Source organism: Oncorhynchus mykiss, chromosome 23 (assembly GCF_057628025.1).
Source record: "Oncorhynchus mykiss isolate SJ-2025 chromosome 23, ASM5762802v1, whole genome shotgun sequence".
NCBI classification, from domain to species: domain Eukaryota; kingdom Metazoa; phylum Chordata; class Actinopteri; order Salmoniformes; family Salmonidae; genus Oncorhynchus; species Oncorhynchus mykiss.
In genome coordinates, this window is record NC_143044.1 from 59,387,501 (window position 1) to 59,412,545 (window position 25,045).

The 25,045-nt window shown below is 42.7% G+C and overlaps 1 protein-coding gene across 5 annotated transcripts in view; it reads right to left on the reverse strand.

Annotated features, from left to right (window-relative positions):
* Positions 1–25,045, reverse strand: part of LOC110514830 (dedicator of cytokinesis protein 1) — a 611,880-nt gene that overhangs the window by 8,763 nt on the left and 578,072 nt on the right. For all 5 annotated transcript variants that reach the window (XM_090217799.1, XM_090217795.1, XM_090217797.1 and 2 more), the window contains exons 49-50: positions 24,354–24,552; positions 15,764–15,929 (exon numbers count right to left, since the gene is read on the reverse strand). In XM_090217799.1, the coding sequence (XP_090073925.1) occupies positions 15,764–15,929; positions 24,354–24,552 (365 nt within the window). The remainder of the gene's footprint in view (positions 1–15,763; positions 15,930–24,353; positions 24,553–25,045) is intronic.

A 25,045-nucleotide genomic window follows, 5' to 3' on the forward strand; every position in this document is an offset into this window, starting at 1 on the left:
ACTGGTAAAACCCTCAGCACTAACCCTTACCCTCCACTATGAAAACTAGACTGGTAAAACCCCTACCCTCCACTATGAAAACTAGACTGGTAAAACCCTCACCCTCCACTATGAAAACTAGACTGGTAAAACCCCTACCCTCCACTATGAAAACTAGACTGGTAAAACCCTCACCCTCCACTATGAAAACTAGACTGGTAAAACCCCCACCCTCCACTATGAAAACTAGACTGGTAAAACCCCTACCCTCCACTATGAAAACTAGACTGGTAAAACCCCTACCCTCCACTATGAAAACTAGACTGGTAAAACCCTCACCCTCCACTATGAAAACTAGACTGGTAAAACCCTTACCCTCCACTATGAAAACTAGACTGGTAAAACCCTCACCCTCCACTATGAAAACTAGACTGGTAAAACCCTCACCCTCCACTATGAAAACTAGACTGGTAAAACCCTCACCACTAACCCTTACCCTCCACTATGAAAACTAGACTGGTAAAACCCTCACCCTCCACTATGAAAACTAGACTGGTAAAACCCTCACCACTAACCCCTACCCTCCACTATGAAAACTAGACTGGTAAAACCCTGACCACTAACCCTTACCCTCCACTATGAAAACTAGACTGGTAAAACCCTCACCCTCCACTATGAAAACTAGACTGGTAAAACCCTCACCACTAACCCTTACCCTCCACTATGAAAACTAGACTGGTAAAAGCCTCACCACTAACCCTCACCCTCCACTATGAAAACTAGACTGGTAAAACCCTCACCCTCCACTATGAAAACTAGACTGGTAAAACCCTCACCACTAACCCTTACCCTCCACTATGAAAACTAGACTGGTAAAACCCTCACCACTAACCCTTACCCTCCACTATGAAAACTAGACTGGTAAAACCCCTACCCTCCACTATGAAAACTAGACTGGTAAAACCCTCACCCTCCACTATGAAAACTAGACTGGTAAAACCCCTACCCTCCACTATGAAAACTAGACTGGTAAAACCCCTACCCTCCACTATGAAAACTAGACTGGTAAAACCCTCACCCTCCACTATGAAAACTAGACTGGTAAAACCCCCACCCTCCACTATGAAAACTAGACTGGTAAAACCCCTACCCTCCACTATGAAAACTAGACTGGTAAAACCCCTACCCTCCACTATGAAAACTAGACTGGTAAAACCCTCACCCTCCACTATGAAAACTAGACTGGTAAAACCCTCACCCTCCACTATGAAAACTAGACTGGTAAAACCCTCACCACTAACCCTTACCCTCCACTATGAAAACTAGACTGGTAAAACCCCTATCCTCCACTATGAAAACTAGACTGGTAAAACCCTCACCCTCCACTATGAAAACTAGACTGGTAAAACCCTCACCACTAACCCTTACCCTCCACTATGAAAACTAGACTGGTAAAACCCTCACCCTCCACTATGAAAACTAGACTGGTAAAACCCCTACCCTCCACTATGAAAAATAGACTGGTAAAACCCTCACCACTAACCCTTACCCTCCACTATGAAAACTAGACTGGTAAAACCCTCACCCTCCACTATGAAAACTAGACTGGTAAAACCCTCACCACTAACCCTTACCCTCCACTATGAAAACTAGACTGGTAAAACCCTCACCCTCCACTATGAAAACTAGACTGGTAAAACCCTCACCCTCCACTATGAAAACTAGACTGGTAAAACCCTCACCCTCCACTATGAAAACTAGACTGGTAAAACCCTCACCACTAACCCTTACCCTCCACTATGAAAACTAGACTGGTAAAACCCTCACCCTCCACTATGAAAACTAGACTGGTAAAACCCCTATCCTCCACTATGAAAACTAGACTGGTAAAACCCTCACCCTCCACTATGAAAACTAGACTGGTAAAACCCTCACCACTAACCCTTACCCTCCACTATGACAACTAGACTGGTAAAACCCTCACCCTCCACTATGAAAACTAGACTGGTAAAACCCCTACCCTCCACTATGAAAAATAGACTGGTAAAACCCTCACCACTAACCCTTACCCTCCACTATGAAAACTAGACTGGTAAAACCCTCACCCTCCACTATGAAAACTAGACTGGTAAAACCCTCACCACTAACCCTTACCCTCCACTATGAAAACTAGACTGGTAAAACCCTCACCACTAACCCTCACCCTCCACTATGAAAACTAGACTGGTAAAACCCTCACCCTCCACTATGAAAACTAGACTGGTAAAACCCTCACCACTAACCCTTACCCTCCACTATGAAAACTAGACTGGTAAAACCCTCAGCACTAACCCTTACCCTCCACTATGAAAACTAGACTGGTAAAACCCCTACCCTCCACTATGAAAACTAGACTGGTAAAACCCTCACCCTCCACTATGAAAACTAGACTGGTAAAACCCCTACCCTCCACTATGAAAACTAGACTGGTAAAACCCTCACCCTCCACTATGAAAACTAGACTGGTAAAACCCCCACCCTCCACTATGAAAACTAGACTGGTAAAACCCCTACCCTCCACTATGAAAACTAGACTGGTAAAACCCCTACCCTCCACTATGAAAACTAGACTGGTAAAACCCTCACCCTCCACTATGAAAACTAGACTGGTAAAACCCTTACCCTCCACTATGAAAACTAGACTGGTAAAACCCTCACCCTCCACTATGAAAACTAGACTGGTAAAACCCTCACCCTCCACTATGAAAACTAGACTGGTAAAACCCTCACCACTAACCCTTACCCTCCACTATGAAAACTAGACTGGTAAAACCCTCACCCTCCACTATGAAAACTAGACTGGTAAAACCCTCACCACTAACCCCTACCCTCCACTATGAAAACTAGACTGGTAAAACCCTGACCACTAACCCTTACCCTCCACTATGAAAACTAGACTGGTAAAACCCTCACCCTCCACTATGAAAACTAGACTGGTAAAACCCTCACCACTAACCCTTACCCTCCACTATGAAAACTAGACTGGTAAAACCCTCACCACTAACCCTCACCCTCCACTATGAAAACTAGACTGGTAAAACCCTCACCCTCCACTATGAAAACTAGACTGGTAAAACCCTCACCACTAACCCTTACCCTCCACTATGAAAACTAGACTGGTAAAACCCTCACCACTAACCCTTACCCTCCACTATGAAAACTAGACTGGTAAAACCCCTACCCTCCACTATGAAAACTAGACTGGTAAAACCCTCACCCTCCACTATGAAAACTAGACTGGTAAAACCCCTACCCTCCACTATGAAAACTAGACTGGTAAAACCCCTACCCTCCACTATGAAAACTAGACTGGTAAAACCCTCACCCTCCACTATGAAAACTAGACTGGTAAAACCCCCACCCTCCACTATGAAAACTAGACTGGTAAAACCCCTACCCTCCACTATGAAAACTAGACTGGTAAAACCCCTACCCTCCACTATGAAAACTAGACTGGTAAAACCCTCACCCTCCACTATGAAAACTAGACTGGTAAAACCCTTACCCTCCACTATGAAAACTAGACTGGTAAAACCCTCATCCTCCACTATGAAAACTAGACTGGTAAAACCCTCACCCTCCACTATGAAAACTAGACTGGTAAAACCCTCACCACTAACCCTTACCCTCCACTATGAAAACTAGACTGGTAAAACCCTCACCCTCCACTATGAAAACTAGACTGGTAAAACCCTCACCACTAACCCCTACCCTCCACTATGAAAACTAGACTGGTAAAACCCTGACCACTAACCCTCACCCTCCACTATGAAAACTAGACTGGTAAAACCCTCACCACTAACCCTTACCCTCCACTATGAAAACTAGACTGGTAAAACCCCTACCCTCCACTATGAAAACTAGACTGGTAAAACCCTCACCACTAACCCATACCCTCCACTATGAAAACTAGACTGGTAAAACCCTCACCACTAACCCTCCACTATGAAAACTAGACTGGTAAAACCCTCACCCTCCACTATGAAAACTAGACTGGTAAAACCCTCACCCTCCACTATGAAAACTAGACTGGTAAAACCCTTACCCTCCACTATGAAAACTAGACTGGTAAAACCCTCACCCTCCACTATGAAAACTAGACTGGTAAAACCCTCACCCTCCACTATGAAAACTAGACTGGTAAAACCCTCACCACTAACCCTTACCCTCCACTATGAAAACTAGACTGGTAAAACCCTCACCCTCCACTATGAAAACTAGACTGGTAAAACCCTCACCACTAACCCCTACCCTCCACTATGAAAACTAGACTGGTAAAACCCTGACCACTAACCCTCACCCTCCACTATGAAAACTAGACTGGTAAAACCCTCACCACTAACCCTTACCCTCCACTATGAAAACTAGACTGGTAAAACCCCTACCCTCCACTATGAAAACTAGACTGGTAAAACCCTCACCACTAACCCATACCCTCCACTATGAAAACTAGACTGGTAAAACCCTCACCACTAACCCTCCACTATGAAAACTAGACTGGTAAAACCCTCACCCTCCACTATGAAAACTAGACTGGTAAAACCCTCACCCTCCACTATGAAAACTAGACTGGTAAAACCCTCACCCTCCACTATGAAAACTAGACTGGTAAAACCCTCACCCTCCACTATGAAAACTAGACTGGTAAAACCCTCACCACTAACCCTTACCCTCCACTATGAAAACTAGACTGGTAAAACCCTCACCCTCCACTATGAAAACTAGACTGGTAAAACCCTCACCCTCCACTATGAAAACTAGACTGGTAAAACCCCTACCCTCCACTATGAAAACTAGACTGGTAAAACCCTCACCCTCCACTATGAAAACTAGACTGGTAAAACCCTCACCACTAACCCTCACCCTCCACTATGGAAACTAGACTGGTAAAACCCTCACCACTAACCCTTACCCTCCACTATGAAAACTAGACTGGTAAAACCCTCACCCTCCACTATGAAAACTAGACTGGTAAAACCCTCACCACTAACCCCTACCCTCCACTATGAAAACTAGACTGGTAAAACCCTCACCTCCACTATGAAAACTAGACTGGTAAAACCCTCACCCTCCACTATGAAAACTAGACTGGTAAAACCCTCACCCTCCACTATGAAAACTAGACTGGTAAAACCCTCACCCTCCACTCTGAAAACTAGACTGGTAAAACCCTCACCCTCCACTATGAAAACTAGACTGGTAAAACCCTCACCACTAACCCTTACCCTCCACTATGAAAACTAGACTGGTAAAACCCTCACCCTCCACTATGAAAACTAGACTGGTAAAACCCTCACCCTCCACTATGAAAACTAGACTGGTAAAACCCTCACCACTAACCCTTACCCTCCACTATGAAAACTAGACTGGTAAAACCCTCACCACTAACCCTCACCCTCCACTATGAAAACTAGACTGGTAAAACCCCTACCCTCCACTATGAAAACTAGACTGGTAAAACCCTCACCCTCCACTATGAAAACTAGACTGGTAAAACCCTTACCCTCCACTATGAAAACTAGACTGGTAAAACCCTCACCCTCCACTATGAAAACTAGACTGGTAAAACCCTCACCCTCCACTATGAAAACTAGACTGGTAAAACCCTCACCACTAACCCTTACCCTCCACTATGAAAACTAGACTGGTAAAACCCTCACCCTCCACTATGAAAACTAGACTGGTAAAACCCTCACCACTAACCCCTACCCTCCACTATGAAAACTAGACTGGTAAAACCCTGACCACTAACCCTTACCCTCCACTATGAAAACTAGACTGGTAAAACCCTCACCCTCCACTATGAAAACTAGACTGGTAAAACCCTCACCACTAACCCTTACCCTCCACTATGAAAACTAGACTGGTAAAACCCTCACCACTAACCCTCACCCTCCACTATGAAAACTAGACTGGTAAAACCCTCACCCTCCACTATGAAAACTAGACTGGTAAAACCCTCACCACTAACCCTTACCCTCCACTATGAAAACTAGACTGGTAAAACCCTCACCACTAACCCTTACCCTCCACTATGAAAACTAGACTGGTAAAACCCCTACCCTCCACTATGAAAACTAGACTGGTAAAACCCTCACCCTCCACTATGAAAACTAGACTGGTAAAACCCCTACCCTCCACTATGAAAACTAGACTGGTAAAACCCTCACCCTCCACTATGAAAACTAGACTGGTAAAACCCTCACCCTCCACTATGAAAACTAGACTGGTAAAACCCTCACCACTAACCCTTACCCTCCACTATGAAAACTAGACTGGTAAAACCCTCACCCTCCACTATGAAAACTAGACTGGTAAAACCCTCACCACTAACCCCTACCCTCCACTATGAAAACTAGACTGGTAAAACCCTGACCACTAACCCTCACCCTCCACTATGAAAACTAGACTGGTAAAACCCTCACCACTAACCCTTACCCTCCACTATGAAAACTAGACTGGTAAAACCCCTACCCTCCACTATGAAAACTAGACTGGTAAAACCCTCACCACTAACCCCTACCCTCCACTATGAAAACTAGACTGGTAAAACCCTCACCACTAACCCTCCACTATGAAAACTAGACTGGTAAAACCCTCACCCTCCACTATGAAAACTAGACTGGTAAAACCCTCACCCTCCACTATGAAAACTAGACTGGTAAAACCCTCACCCTCCACTATGAAAACTAGACTGGTAAAACCCTCACCCTCCACTATGAAAACTAGACTGGTAAAACCCTCACCACTAACCCTTACCCTCCACTATGAAAACTAGACTGGTAAAACCCTCACCCTCCACTATGAAAACTAGACTGGTAAAACCCTCACCCTCCACTATGAAAACTAGACTGGTAAAACCCCTACCCTCCACTATGAAAACTAGACTGGTAAAACCCTCACCCTCCACTATGAAAACTAGACTGGTAAAACCCTCACCACTAACCCTCACCCTCCACTATGGAAACTAGACTGGTAAAACCCTCACCACTAACCCTTACCCTCCACTATGAAAACTAGACTGGTAAAACCCTCACCCTCCACTATGAAAACTAGACTGGTAAAACCCTCACCACTAACCCCTAACCTCCACTATGAAAACTAGACTGGTAAAACCCTCACCTCCACTATGAAAACTAGACTGGTAAAACCCTCACCCTCCACTATGAAAACTAGACTGGTAAAACCCTCACCACTAACCCTTACCCTCCACTATGAAAACTAGACTGGTAAAACCCTCACCCTCCACTATGAAAACTAGACTGGTAAAACCCTCACCCTCCACTATGAAAACTAGACTGGTAAAACCCTCACCCTCCACTATGAAAACTAGACTGGTAAAACCCTCACCACTAACCCTTACCCTCCACTATGAAAACTAGACTGGTAAAACCCTCACCCTCCACTATGAAAACTAGACTGGTAAAACCCTCACCCTCCACTATGAAAACTAGACTGGTAAAACCCTCACCACTAACCCTTACCCTCCACTATGAAAACTAGACTGGTAAAACCCTCACCACTAACCCTCACCCTCCACTATGAAAACTAGACTGGTAAAACCCTCACCACTAACCCCTACCCTCCACTATGAAAACTAGACTGGTAAAACCCTCACCCTCCACTATGAAAACTAGACTGGTAAAACCCTCACCACTAACCCTTACCCTCCACTATGAAAACTAGACTGGTAAAACCCTCACCCTCCACTATGAAAACTAGACTGGTAAAACCCCTACCCTCCACTATGAAAACTAGACAGGTTTTGAACCCTGTGCCACACCACGGGATATCTTGGCCCTGGTAGATACACAGCCGTTTGCATTAACACATTGTTCTCTATCATAAACATGAACTATATATCTAATTATATGCTAAATCATGACACACATAATAATGCAATCTAGAAAGTAATATTTAATGATCGACCGTGTCAAACGCTTTGGGATAAATCTCTAAAGATACCGTTCATTGTTGTTCACGGATGTAAAGATTTTATCCACGTGTTGAGAAAGAGCCGTATCTGTGGAGTAGTTTTTTATGAAAAACATATTGGTGCTCATATAGAATATAGTGTTGATTTAAATGTTTCAGCATTCTCTTATGCAGCAATTTTTCTAGGACTTTAGAAAAACATGGTAGTACAGATATTTGGAGTGATAATTTGTAAAATATCTTGGATCTCCAGATTTATAGAGAGAGGTATAACTTTGGCAATTTTCTAATTTTTAGGAACAATACCAGTTGGGATTGATTTGGTGAAGATGGACGTTATAAAGAGGCTCAGTGATCGAGAAAGACACCGATTTCACCACAGAGACACCGATCTCATCATGACCTGCCGCTGATATCTTTAAGTTACCAATGATCTCCATCGCCTCCCATCAGGAGGATCACACTGAAGCAGAGACGGGACATGTAACCCAGGGGGAGTTCCATCCGTTTTCTCTGTTGTCTTTGACAGAGAGGAACCCACATTCACAAAAAATATTTTTACTTAACTGACATGAAATAACATCAGGATCAGTATAGGTCTTATTTCCAACAGGACATTGACATGGGGGAGTTGTACAGGCCTTTTTTCTTACTCAACAGATGATTGATGAACCTTTTACACAACTTTTCATTATTTTTTTTTTACTGAGGGTTTTATGAGACCGGGTTGAGAAAACCCAAGGTTTCCAGAACCTTCTGCTGCTCTCTTACGTGACTTAACTAAGGCAAATCAATGGTGAAATACAGAAATTGAAAGATGTGAGTCTGGCAAGCAGACTCCAAATCAGCCTGAATATATATATATATCATCAATCAACATCTTAAAGCGATCATAATTACTTCAGTTAAATATTCTACATTCTACTAATCATTCCCATCTGTTCATTTTCCAGTTGCCGAAGAAAAGTGGAAAGTGGTCATACATTTCAATTAAAAGTACACCTGTTATTACCTGCCACATTATTTAAAGAATCAATAAGGGAGTCAGGTGAACTGGTCAGTCTCGTGGGCTTATAGACGAGGGGATACAGATATCTACAGTATAAACTACTCAACAAGGCAGGTGGACTGGTCAGTCTCGTGGGCTTATAGACGAGGGGATACAGATATCTGCAGTATAAACTACTCAACAAGGCAGGTGGACTGGTCAGTCTCGTGGGCTTATAGACGAGGGGATACAGATATCTGCAGTATAAACTACTCAACAAGGCAGGTGGACTGGTCAGTCTCGTGGGCTTATAGACGAGGGGATACAGATATCTACAGTATAAACTACTCAACAAGGCAGGTGGACTGGTCAGTCTCGTGGGCTTATAGACGGGATACAGATATCTACAGTATAAACTACTCAACAAGGCAGGTGGACTGGTCAGTCTCGTGGGCTTATAGACGGGATACAGATATCTGCAGTATAAACTACTCAACAAGGCAGGTGGACTGGTCAGTCTCGTGGGCTTATAGACGATGGGATACAGATATCTGCAGTATAAACTACTCAACAAGGCAGGTGGACTGGTCAGTCTCGTGGGCTTATAGACGAGGGGATACAGATATCTACAGTATAAACTACTCAACAAGGCAGGTGGACTGGTCAGTCTCGTGGGCTTATAGACGGGATACAGATATCTACAGTATAAACTACTCAACAAGGCAGGTGGACTGGTCAGTCTCGTGGGCTTATAGACGAGGGGATACAGATATCTGCAGTATAAACTACTCAACAAGGCAGGTGGACTGGTCAGTCTCGTGGGCTTATAGACGAGGGGATACAGATATCTACAGTATAAACTACTCAACAAGGCAGGTGGACTGGTCAGTCTCGTGGGCTTATAGACGAGGGGATACAGATATCTGCAGTATAAACTACTCAACAAGGCAGGTGGACTGGTCAGTCTCGTGGGCTTATAGATGGGATACAGATATCTACAGTATAAACTACTCAACAAGGCAGGTGGACTGGTCAGTCTCGTGGGCTTATAGATGGGATACAGATATCTACAGTATAAACTACTCAACAAGGCAGGTGGACTGGTCAGTCTCGTGGGCTTATAGATGGGATACAGATATCTGCAGTATAAACTACTCAACAAGGCAGGTGGACTGGTCAGTCTCGTGGGCTTATAGATGGGATACAGATATCTGCAGTATAAACTACTCAACAAGGCAGGTGGACTGGTCAGTCTCGTGGGCTTATAGACGAGGGGATACAGATATCTGCAGTATAAACTACTCAACAAGGCAGGTGGACTGGTCAGTCTCGTGGGCTTATAGACGAGGGGATACAGATATCTGCAGTATAAACTACTCAACAAGGCAGGTGGACTGGTCAGTCTCGTGGACTTATAGACGATGGGATACAGATATCTGCAGTATAAACTACTCAACAAGGCAGGTGGACTGGTCAGTCTCGTGGGCTTATAGATGGGATACAGATATCTGCAGTATAAACTACTCAACAAGGCAGGTGGACTGGTCAGTCTCGTGGGCTTATAGACGATGGGATACAGATATCTGCAGTATAAACTACTCAACAAGGCAGGTGGACTGGTCAGTCTCGTGGGCTTATAGATGGGATACAGATATCTGCAGTATAAACTACTCAACAAGGCAGGTGGACTGGTCAGTCTCGTGGGCTTATAGACGAGGGGATACAGATATCTGCAGTATAAACTACTCAACAAGGCAGGTGGACTGGTCAGTCTCGTGGGCTTATAGATGGGATACAGATATCTGCAGTATAAACTACTCAACAAGGCAGGTGGACTGGTCAGTCTCGTGGGCTTATAGATGGGATACAGATATCTACAGTATAAACTACTCAACAAGGCAGGTGGACTGGTCAGTCTCGTGGGCTTATAGACGAGGGGATACAGATATCTGCAGTATAAACTACTCAACAAGGCAGGTGGACTGGTCAGTCTCGTGGGCTTATAGACGAGGGGATACAGATATCTACAGTATAAACTACTCAACAAGGCAGGTGGACTGGTCAGTCTCGTGGGCTTATAGACGAGGGGATACAGATATCTGCAGTATAAACTACTCAACAAGGCAGGTGGACTGGTCAGTCTCGTGGGTTTATAGACGAGGGGATACAGATATCTGCAGTATAAACTACTCAACAAGGCAGGTGGACTGGTCAGTCTCGTGGGCTTATAGACGAGGGGATACAGATATCTGCAGTATAAACTACTCAACAAGGCAGGTGGACTGGTCAGTCTCGTGGGCTTATAGACGAGGGGATACAGATATCTACAGTATAAACTACTCAACAAGGCAGGTGGACTGGTCAGTCTCGTGGGCTTATAGACGAGGGGATACAGATATCTGCAGTATAAACTACTCAACAAGGCAGGTGGACTGGTCAGTCTCGTGGGCTTATAGACGAGGGGATACAGATATCTACAGTATAAACTACTCAACAAGGCAGGTGGACTGGTCAGTCTCGTGGGCTTATAGACGAGGGGATACAGATATCTGCAGTATAAACTACTCAACAAGGCAGGTGGACTGGTCAGTCTCGTGGGCTTATAGACGAGGGGATACAGATATCTGCAGTATAAACTACTCAACAAGGCAGGTGGACTGGTCAGTCTCGTGGGCTTATAGACGAGGGGATACAGATATCTGCAGTATAAACTACTCAACAAGGCAGGTGGACTGGTCAGTCTCGTGGGCTTATAGACGAGGGGATACAGATATCTACAGTATAAACTACTCAACAAGGCAGGTGGACTGGTCAGTCTCGTGGGCTTATAGACGAGGGGATACAGATATCTGCAGTATAAACTACTCAACAAGGCAGGTGGACTGGTCAGTCTCGTGGGCTTATAGACGAGGGGATACAGATATCTACAGTATAAACTACTCAACAAGGCAGGTGGACTGGTCAGTCTCGTGGGCTTATAGACGAGGGGATACAGATATCTGCAGTATAAACTACTCAACAAGGCAGGTGGACTGGTCAGTCTCGTGGGCTTATAGACGAGGGGATACAGATATCTGCAGTATAAACTACTCAACAAGGCAGGTGGACTGGTCAGTCTCGTGGGCTTATAGACGAGGGGATACAGATATCTGCAGTATAAACTACTCAACAAGGCAGGTGGACTGGTCAGTCTCGTGGGCTTATAGACGAGGGGATACAGATATCTACAGTATAAACTACTCAACAAGGCAGGTGGACAGGTCAGCCTCGTGGGCTTATAGACGAGGGGATACAGATATCTGCAGTATAAACTACTCAACAAGGCAGGTGGACTGGTCAGTCTTGTGGGCTTATAGAGGGGATACAGATATCTGCAGTATAAACTATTCAACAAGGCAGGTGAACTGGTCAGTCTCGTGGGCTTATAGACGAGATACAGATATCTGCAGTATAAACTACTCAACAAGGCAGGTGGACTGGTCAGTCTCGTGGGCTTATAGACGAGGGGATACAGATAGCTGCAGTATAAACTATTCAACAAGGCAGGTGGACTGGTCAGTCTCGTGGGCTTATAGACGATGGGATACAGATATCTGCAGTATAAACTACTCAACAAGGCAGGTGAACTGGTCAGTCTCGTGGGCTTATAGACGAAGGGATACAGATATCTGCAGTATAAACTACTCAACAAGGCAGGTGGACTGGTCAGTCTCGTGGGCTTATAGACGCCGGGATACAGATATCTGCAGTATAAACTACTCAACAAGGCAGGTGGACTGGTCAGTCTCGTGGGCTTATAGACGAGGGGATACAGATATCTACAGTATAAACTACTCAACAAGGCAGGTGAACTGGTCAGTCTCGTGGGCTTATAGACGAGGGGATACAGATATCTACAGTATAAACTACTCAACAAGGCAGGTGGACTGGTCAGTCTCGTGGGCTTATAGACGAGGGGATACAGATAGATGCAGTATAAACTACTCAACAAGGCAGGTGGACTGGTCAGTCTCGTGGACTTATAGATGGGATACAGATAGCTACAGTATAAACTACTCAACAAGGCAGGTGGACTGGTCAGTCTCGTGGGCTTATAGACGAAGGGATACAGATATCTACAGTATAAACTATTCAACAAGGCAGTTGGACTGGTCAGTCTCGTGGGCTTATAGACGACGAGATACAGATATCTGCAGTATAAACTACTCAACAAGGCAGGTGGACTGGTCAGTCACGTGGGCTTATAGACGAGGGGATACAGATATCTACAGTATAAACTATTCAACAAGGCAGGTGGACTGGTCAGTCTCGTGGGCTTATAGACGAGGGGATACAGATATCTGCAGTATAAACTATTCAACAAGGCAGGTGGACTGGTCAGTCTCGTGGGCTTATAGACGATGGGATACAGATATCTGCAGTATAAACTACTCAACAAGGCAGGTGGACTGGTCAGTCTTGTGGGCTTATAGACGAGGGGATACAGATATCTACAGTATAAACTACTCAACAAGGCAGGTGGACTGGTCAGTCTCGTGGGCTTATAGACGGGATACAGATATCTACAGTATAAACTATTCAACAAGGCAGGTGGACTGGTCAGTCTCGTGGGCTTATAGACGAGGGGATACAGATATCTGCAGTATAAACTACTCAACAAGGCAGGTGGACTGGTCAGTCTCGTGGGCTTATAGACGGGATACAGATATCTGCAGTATAAACTACTCAACAAGGCAGGTGGACTGGTCAGTCTCGTGGGCTTATAGACGACGGGATACAGATATCTACAGTATAAACTACTCAACAAGGCAGGTGGACTGGTCAGTCTCGTGGGCTTATAGACGACGGGATACAGATATCTGCAGTATAAACTACTCAACAAGGCAGGTGGACTGGTCAGTCTCGTGGGCTTATAGACGAGGGGATACAGATATCTACAGTATAAACTACTCAACAAGGCAGGTGGACTGGTCAGTCTCGTGGGCTTATAGACGAGGGGATACAGATATCTGCAGTATAAACTACTCAACAAGGCAGGTGGACTGGTCAGTCTCGTGGGCTTATAGACGAGGGGATACAGATATCTACAGTATAAACTACTCAACAAGGCAGGTGGACTGGTCAGTCTCGTGGGCTTATAGATGGGATACAGATATCTGCAGTATAAACTACTCAACAAGGCAGGTGGACTGGTCAGTCTCGTGGGCTTATAGACGAGGGGATACAGATATCTACAGTATAAACTACTCAACAAGGCAGGTGGACTGGTCAGTCTCGTGGGCTTATAGACGAGGGGATACAGATATCTGCAGTATAAACTACTCAACAAGGCAGGTGGACTGGTCAGTCTCGTGGGCTTATAGACGATGGGATACAGATATCTGCAGTATAAACTACTCAACAAGGCAGGTGGACTGGTCAGTCTCGTGGGCTTATAGACGAGGGGATACAGATATCTGCAGTATAAACTACTCAACAAGGCAGGTGAACTGGTCAGTCTCGTGGGCTTATAGACGAGGGGATACAGATATCTACAGTATAAACTACTCAACAAGGCAGGTGGACTGGTCAGTCCACCTGATCACCCAATAGAAATCACAGAATCCTTGTAATCACCCAATAGAAAACACCCAATCCTTGTAATCACCCAATAGAAATCACCTAATCCTTGTAATCACCCAATGGAAATCACCCAATCCTTGTAATCAATCAATATAAATCACCCAATCCTTGTAATCACCCAATAGAAATCACCCAATCCTTGTAATCACCCAATAGAAAACACATTTTTAGCTTCACTATTAATCCAATCCCAGGTTGATGCAAGGACATCAATGAAACTACCAATGTCAGGGAAGACAGAGACGACCCTAGAGAGCTCAGGGAAGACAGAGACGACCCTAGAAAAGCCAGGGAAGACAGAGACGACCCTAGAGAAGACAGAAACGACCCTAGAGAGCCAAGGGAAGACGTAGACGACCCTAGAGAGCCCAGGGAAGACAGAGACGACCCAAGGGAAGACAGAAACGACCCTAGAGAGCCCAGGGAAGACGTAGACGACCCTAGAGAGCCCAGGGAAGACAGAGACGACGCAAGAGAGCCCAGGGAAGACAGAGACGACCATAGAGAGCCCAGGGAAGACAGAGACGACCCTAGAGAGCCCAGGGAAGACAGAGACGACCCTAGAGAGCACGGGGAAGACAGAGACGACCCTAGAGAGCCCGGGGAAGACAGAGGCGACCCTAGAGAAGACAGAAACGACCATAGAGAGCCAAGGGAAGACGTAGACAACCCTAGAGAGCCCAGGGAAGACAGATGACTCTAGAGAGCCCAGGGAAGACAGAGACGACCCTAGAGAGCCCGGGGAAGACAGAGACGACCCTAGAGAGCCCGGGGAAGACAGAGGCGACCCTAGAGAGCCCAGGGAAGACAGAGACGACCCTAGAGAGCCCAGGGAAGACAGAGACGACCCTAAAGAGCCCAGGGAAGACAGACGACTCTAGAGAGCCCAGGGAAGAAAGAGACGACCCTAGAGAGCCCAGGGAAGACAGACGACTCTAGAGAGCCCAGGTAAGACAGAGACGACCCTAGAGAGCCCAGGGAAGACAGAGACGACCCTAGAGAGCCCAGGGAAGACAGAGACGACCCTAGAGAGCCCAGGGAAGACAGAGACGACCCTAGAGAGCCCAGGGAAGACAGAGACGACCCTAGAAGAAACATTCAGCCAGCAGGGTAAGAGAACATGGCGGAGGTAGCTGCAAGGCAAGTGTGTGTGTGTGTGTGTGTGTGCATATCTGTCTATGTATGTGTGTGTGTACTCACTGGAGACGGTGAGCAGGCTGAAGGACAGTTTGTTCCTGGGGGTGATGGGTGGGGGGCCCGGGGAGGAATGGGGCTGGGGGGGTCCGGGGGACACAGAGAGACGGCGGTCTCCACTCAACAGGTTCAACACCTGACTCTTTGGTCTCTGAGGCCTCAGTGGGCTGATCTGAACACACAGAGAGAGAGAGAGAGAGAGAAGAGACGTATCACAGATCCTGTAGGAATCAAATCAAATCAAATCGTACAATCAAAAAATAGATAAGAGGATGCGGGCGGATCTGATGACGTCTGGAGAGAGCCATCAGAGATCAGGATGCTATCAATCAATCAATCAATCAGGAGAGAAGGAAGGAAGGAGAGAGAGAGCAATACATAAAAAGCAAGCAAGAAACAAAGAAAGAGAGGAGGGAGAGAAAGGAGGGAGAGAAAGGAGGGAGAGAAAGGAGGGAGAAAGAAAGATGCCACCTAAAACCATCATGTTGCTATCAAACCTATTGTTTATTAGAAGTCAGACCATCAAAACTACATCACAGTAGAAAACCATCTAAACTACATCTCAATAGAAAACCATCTAAACTACATCTCACTAGAAAACCATCTAAACTACATCTCAATAGAAAACCATCTAAACTACATCTCAATAGAAAACCATCTAAACTACATCTCAATAGAACTCAATAGAAAACCATCTAAACTACATCTCAATAGAAAACCATCTAAACTACATCTCAATAGAAAACCATCTAAACTACATCTCAATAGAAAACCATCTAATCTACATCTCAATAGAAAACCATCTAAACTACATCTCAATAGAAAACCATCTAAACTACATCCCAATAGAAAACCATCTAAACTACATCTCAATAGAAAACCATCTAATCTACATCTCAATAGAACTCAATAGAAAACCATCTAAACTACATCTCAATAGAAAACCATCTAAACTACATCTCAATAGAAAACCATCTAAACTACATCTCAATAGAAAACCATCTAAACTACATCTCAATAGAAAACCATCTAAACTACATCTCATTAGAACACAATAGAAAACCATCTAAACTACATCTCAATAGAACTCAATAGAAAACCATCTAAACTACATCTCAATAGAACTCAATAGAAAACCATCTAAACTACATCTCAATAGAAAACCATCTAAACTACATCTCACTAGAAAACCATCTAAACTACATCTCAATAGAAAACCATCTAAACTACATCTCACTGGAAAACCATCTAAACTACATCTCAATAGAAAACCATCTAAACTACATCTCACTAGAAAACCATCTAAATTACATATCAATAGAACTCAATAGAAAACCATCTAAACTACATCTCAATAGAAAACCATCTAAACTACATCTCAATAGAAAACCATCTAAACTACATCTCAATAGAAAACCATCTAAACTACATCTCAATAGAAAACCATCTAAACTACATCCCAATAGAAAACCATCTAAACTACATCTCAATAGAAAACCATCTAATCTACATCTCAATAGAACTCAATAGAAAACCATCTAAACTACATCTCAATAGAAAACCATCTAAACTACATCTCAATGGAAAACCATCTAAACTACATCTCAATAGAAAACCATCTAAACTACATCTCAATAGAAAACCATCTAAACTACATCTCAATAGAAAACCATCTAAACTACACCTCAATAGAAAACCATCTAAACTACATCTCAATAGAAAACCATCTAAACTACATCTCAATAGAAAACCATCTAAACTACATCTCAATAGAAAACCATCTAAACTACATCTCAATAGAAAACCATCTAAACTACATCTCATTAGAACACAATAGAAAACCATCTAAACTACATCTCAATAGAACTCAATAGAAAACCATCTAAACTACATCTCAATAGAACTCAATAGAAAACCATCTAAACTACATCTCAATAGAAAACCATCTAAACTACATCTCACTAGAAAACCATCTAAACTACATCTCAATAGAAAACCATCTAAACTACATCTCACTAGAAAACCATCTAAACTACATCTCAATAGAAAACCATCTAAACTACATCTCACTAGAAAACCATCTAAATTACATCTCAATAGAACTCAATAGAAAACCATCTAAACTACATCTCAATAGAAAACCATCTAAACTACATCTCAATAGAAAACCATCTAAACTACATCTCAATAGAAAACCATCTAAACTACATCTCAATAGAAAACCATCTAAACTACATCCCAATAGAAAACCATCTAAACTACATCTCAATAGAAAACCATCTAATCTACATCTCAATAGAACTCAATAGAAAACCATCTAAACTACATCTCAATAGAAAACCATCTAAACTACATCTCAATAGAAAACCATCTAAACTACATCTCAATAGAAAACCATCTAAACTACATCTCAATAGAAAACCATCTAAACTACATCTCAATAGAAAACCATCTAAACTACATCTCAATAGAAAACCATCTAAACTACATCTCATTAGAACACAATAGAAAACCATCTAAACTACATCTCAATAGAACTCAATAGAAAACCATCTAAACTACATCTCAATAGAACTCAATAGAAAACCATCTAAACTACATCTCAATAGAAAACCATCTAAACTACATCTCACTAGAAAACCATCTAAATTACATCTCAATAGAACTCAATAGAAAACCATCTAAACTACATCTCAATAGAAAACCATCTAAACTACATCTCAATAGAAAACCATCTAAACTACATCTCAATAGAAAACCATCTAAACTACATCTCAATAGAAAACCATCTAAACTACATCCCAATAGAAAACCATCTAAACTACACCTCAATAGAAAACCATCTAATCTACATCTCAATAGAACTCAATAGAAAACCATCTAAACTACATCTCAATAGAAAACCATCTAAACTACATCTCAATAGAAAACCATCTAAACTACATCTCAATAGAAAACCATCTAAACTACATCTCAATAGAAAACCATCTAAACTACATCTCAATAGAAAACCATCTAAACTACACCTCAATAGAAAACCATCTAAACTACATCTCACTAGAAAACCATCTAAACTACATCTCAATAGAAAACCATCTAAACTACATCTCAATAGAAAACCATCTAAACTACATCTCAATAGAAAACCATCTAAACTACATCTCAATAGAAAACCATCTAAACTACATCTCAATAGAAAACCATCTAAACTACATCTCACTAGAAAACCATCTAAACTACATCTCAATAGAAAACCATCTAAACTACATCTCACTAGAAAACCATCTAAACTACATCTCAATAGAAAACCATCTAAACTACATCTCACTAGAAAACCATCTAAATTACATCTCAATAGAACTCAATAGAAAACCATCTAAACTACATCTCAATAGAAAACCATCTAAACTACATCCCAATAGAAAACCATCTAAACTACATCTCAATAGAAAACCATCTAATCTACATCTCAATAGAACTCAATAGAAAACCATCTAAACTACATCTCAATAGAAAACCATCTAAACTACATCTCAATAGAAAACCATCTAAACTACATCTCAATAGAAAACCATCTAAACTACATCTCAATAGAAAACCATCTAAACTACATCTCAATAGAAAACCATCTAAACTACACCTCAATAGAAAACCATCTAAACTACATGTCACTAGAAAACCATCTAAACTACATCTCAATAGAAAACCATCTAAACTACATCTCAATAGAAAACCATCTAAACTACATCTCAATAGAAAACCATCTAAACTACATCTCAATAGAAAACCATCTAAACTACATCTCAATAGAACTCAATAGAAAACCATCTAAACTACATCTCAATAGAAAACCATCTAAACTACATCTCAATAGACCTCAATAGAAAACCATCTAAACTACATCTCAATAGACCTCAATAGAAAACCATCTAAACTACATCTCAATAGAAAACCATCTAAACTACATCTCAATAGAAAACCATCTAAACTACATCTCAATAGAACTCAATAGAAAACCATCTAAACTACATCACATTAGAAAACCATCTAAACTACATCTCAATAGAAAACCATCTAAACTACATCTCAATAGACCTCAATAGAAAACCATCTAAACTACATCTCAATAGACCTCAATAGAAAACCATCTAAACTACATCTCAATAGAAAACCATCTAAACTACATCTCAATAGAAAACCATCTAAACTACACCTCAATAGAAAACCATCTAAACTACATCTCAATAGAAAACCATCTAAACTACATCTCAATAGAAAACCATCTAAACTACATCTCAATAGAAAACCATCTAAACTACATCTCAATAGAAAACCATCTAAACTACATCTCATTAGAACACAATAGAAAACCATCTAAACTACATCTCAATAGAACTCAATAGAAAACCATCTAAACTACATCTCAATAGAACTCAATAGAAAACCATCTAAACTACATCTCAATAGAAAACCATCTAAACTACATCTCACTAGAAAACCATCTAAACTACATCTCAATAGAAAACCATCTAAACTACATCTCACTAGAAAACCATCTAAACTACATCTCAATAGAAAACCATCTAAACTACATCTCACTAGAAAACCATCTAAATTACATCTCAATAGAACTCAATAGAAAACCATCTAAACTACATCTCAATAGAAAACCATCTAAACTACATCTCAATAGAAAACCATCTAAACTACATCTCAATAGAAAACCATCTAAACTACATCTCAATAGAAAACCATCTAAACTACATCCCAATAGAAAACCATCTAAACTACACCTCAATAGAAAACCATCTAATCTACATCTCAATAGAACTCAATAGAAAACCATCTAAACTACATCTCAATAGAAAACCATCTAAACTACATCTCAATAGAAAACCATCTAAACTACATCTCAATAGAAAACCATCTAAACTACATCTCAATAGAAAACCATCTAAACTACATCTCAATAGAAAACCATCTAAACTACACCTCAATAGAAAACCATCTAAACTACATCTCACTAGAAAACCATGTAAACTACATCTCAATAGAAAACCATCTAAACTACATCTCAATAGAAAACCATCTAAACTACATCTCAATAGAAAACCATCTAAACTACATCTCAATAGAAAACCATCTAAACTACATCTCAATAGAAAACCATCTAAACTACATCTCACTAGAAAACCATCTAAACTACATCTCAATAGAAAACCATCTAAACTACATCTCACTAGAAAACCATCTAAACTACATCTCAATAGAAAACCATCTAAACTACATCTCACTAGAAAACCATCTAAATTACATCTCAATAGAACTCAATAGAAAACCATCTAAACTACATCTCAATAGAAAACCATCTAAACTACATCTCAATAGAAAACCATCTAAACTACATCTCAATAGAAAACCATCTAAACTACATCTCAATAGAAAACCATCTAAACTACATCCCAATAGAAAACCATCTAAACTACATCTCAATAGAAAACCATCTAATCTACATCTCAATAGAACTCAATAGAAAACCATCTAAACTACATCTCAATAGAAAACCATCTAAACTACATCTCAATAGAAAACCATCTAAACTACATCTCAATAGAAAACCATCTAAACTACATCTCAATAGAAAACCATCTAAACTACATCTCAATAGAAAACCATCTAAACTACACCTCAATAGAAAACCATCTAAACTACATCTCACTAGAAAACCATCTAAACTACATCTCAATAGAAAACCATCTAAACTACATCTCAATAGAAAACCATCTAAACTACATCTCAATAGAAAACCATCTAAACTACATCTCAATAGAAAACCATCTAAACTACATCTCAATAGAACTCAATAGAAAACCATCTAAACTACATCTCAATAGAAAACCATCTAAACTACATCTCAATAGACCTCAATAGAAAACCATCTAAACTACATCTCAATAGACCTCAATAGAAAACCATCTAAACTACATCTCAATAGAAAACCATCTAAACTACATCTCAATAGAAAACCATCTAAACTACATTTCATTAGAAAACCATCTAAACTACATCTCAATGGAAAACCATCTGAACTACATCTCAATAGAAAACCATCTAAACTACATCACAATAGAAAACCATCTAAACTACATCTCAATAGAACTCAATAGAAAACCATCTAAACTACATCTCAATAGAAAACCATCTAAACTACATCTCAATAGAAAACCATCTAAACTACATCTCAATAGAAAACCATCTAAACTACATCACCATAGAAAACCATCTAAACTACATCTCACTAGAACTCAATAGAAAACCATCTAAACTACATCTCAATAGAAAACCATCTAAACTACATCTCAATAGAACTCAATAGAAAACCATCTAAACTACATCTCAATAGAACTCAATAGAAAACCATCTAAACTACATCTCAATAGAAAACCATCTAAACTACATCTCACTAGAAAACCAATTAAATGTACTGCACTGAAAGGCCAACTGTGTCTAAGCTGAAGAATAACAAACGAGAGAGCAATTAAATACCATTTAGGGTGAAAATTGCTTTCGTATCCTCGTCGGGATTGGCTCATCGTATTCCTCTCTGAACATGCAAATATGTACAGAGGCTATTTGTATTTCTAAAGCTGGGTATAGATTGAAACTCACGTTTACTGTCAGCTTACTGCATCTTATTTGTGGTTAGTGCCTCAATATTGGTTTCACATGGTAGGGTATAATTTAAATCTGTATTGTGAAGAAGTTTTAAAGGGCTCCACACATATATATATTATATATATATTGTAGACAATCAGCTGTTGATTCACAAGTTAATTTGTCATTCAACCCCGCTGTAAAACTCAAAGTCAGTCAACAACAGGGTGATGCTTAGAGTGGATTTATTTAACGGAGACAGTACAGCTTACAGCTGTTAGCCTCTTCCCTGTGCCAATGACGTTGAATTAAAGAGTCATCTCTCCTCTCTTCTCAGGCCCCGAGGAAGAAGCTCTATCAGGGGCCAGGCGCCTGGCTGGCTGATCTACCACCAGGGGAATCTAGGGGCCAGGCGACTGGCTAGCTGACTGATCTACCACCAGGGGAATCTAGGGGCCAGACGACTGGCTAGCTGACTGATCTACCACCAGGGGAATATAGGGGCCAGGCGACTGGCTAGCTGACTGATCTACCACCAGGGGAATATAGGGGCCAGATGACTGGCTGGCTGACTGATCTACCACCAGGGGAATCTAGGGGCCAGACGACTGGCTGGCTGATCTACCACCAGGGGGATCTAGGGGCCAGATGACTGGCTAGCTGATCTACCACCAGGGGAATCTAGGGGCCAGGCGACTGGCTGGCTGACTGATCTACCACCAGGGGAATCTAGGGGCCAGACGACTGGCTGGCTGATCTACCACCAGGGGGATCTAGGGGCCAGATGACTGGCTAGCTGATCTACCACCAGGGGAATCTAGGGGCCAGGCGACTGGCTAGCTGACTGATCTACCACCAGGGGAATCTAGGAGCCAGATGACTGGCTAGCTGACTGATCTACCACCAGGGGAATCTAGGGGCCAGATGACTGGCTGGCTGACTGATCTACCACCAGGGGAATCTAGGGGCCAGATGACTGGCTGGCTGACTGATCTACCACCAGGGGAATCTAGGGGCCAGACGACTGGCTGGCTGACTGATCTACCACCAGGGGAATCTAGAGGCCAGACGACTGGCTGGCTGATCTACCACCAGGGGAATCTAGGGGCCAGGCGACTGGCTGGCTGACTGATCTACCACCAGGGGAATCTAGGGGCCAGATGACTGGCTGGCTGACTGATCTACCACCAGGGGAATCTAGGGGCCAGATGACTGGCTGGCTGACTGATCTACCACCAGGGGAATCTAGGGGCCAGACGACTGGCTGGCTGACTGATCTACCACCAGGGGAATCTAGAGGCCAGACGACTGGCTGGCTGATCTACCACCAGGGGAATCTAGGGGCCAGGCGACTGGCTGGCTGACTGATCTACCACCAGGGGAATCTAGGGGCCAGGCGACTGGCTGGCTGACTGATCTACCACCAGGGGAATCTAGGGGCCAGATGACTGGCTGGCTGACTGATCTACCACCAGGGGAATCTAGGGGCCAGACGAGTGGCTGGCTGATCTACCACCTGGGGAATCTAGGGGTCACACTCTGATTATTTTCTTAATTGAATTACCGACTGGTGGCTTCATCCCGAAGTGCCAGAGCAGTGGGCTTTGGTGCTCTGCTACTGTAATGAAGAGAAGAGGAGGGAGGGAGGAGAGGAGCTAAGGGAGGGAGGGAGGAGAGAAGCTGAGGGATATAATTATGTGGTGAGGAGAGAGGTAGGAAGGGGAGGAGGGAGGCAGGGTGGAGGGAGGAAGGGGAGGAGGGAGGCAGGGTGGAGGGAGGGAGGGAGGTAGGTAGGGTGGAGGGAGGGAGGGAAGGAGGGAGGAGAGGAACGAGGGGGAAGGGAGGGAGGGAGGGAGGGAGGGAGGGAGGGAGGGAGGGAGGGAGGGAGGGAGGAGAGGAGGAGGGAGGAGGAGGAGCAGAGCCAGGGATAGTCCCCCCTCACCGTCTCTGACAGTATGACTGCCTCGGCGGGCTGCAGGGAGATGTCGGTGGTCTTCAGCTCCTTGTCAAAGATCTCCTGGTGTTTACTGTTCCTCTTCTCTTTCTTCTTGTCCTTCCTCTCCCTCTCCGACTCGTCGCGCTCCAGCTTGTCCTGGGACTTGCAGTGCAACTTCTTTGGCAGGAGAGGCTCTAGGGCAAAGCTGGGAGGGAGAGGACAACAGGGAGAAGGAGTGAACATACAGGGCCTTTGGAAAGTATTCAGACCCTTTGATTTTTCCACATTGTTACGTTACACAGCCTTATTCTAAAACAAATTCAATTAAATAAAAACTTCAGCGATCTACACACAATACCCCATAATGACAAAGTAAAAATAGTTTATTTTTATTTTTGCTAATTTAAAAATAAAAAACTGAAATACCTTATTTACATAAGTATTCAGACCCTTTGCCTTGAGACTCAAAATGGATCTTATCACATAAGTGTGTGTTTGTGTATATTATTGATTATTGAGAGCTGTGTTTTCTCCTGACGTCCCCATTAGTCATATGGGCATCTGGACGTCCCCATTAGTTATGTGGGCATCTGGACGTCCCCATTAGTCATATGGGCATCCTTGTGTCTGGTCCTTATTGAACGATGTGTTCAGAAATTCAGAGAGGTGTGTCCCCATTCTACTGGTTCAATCTGGAC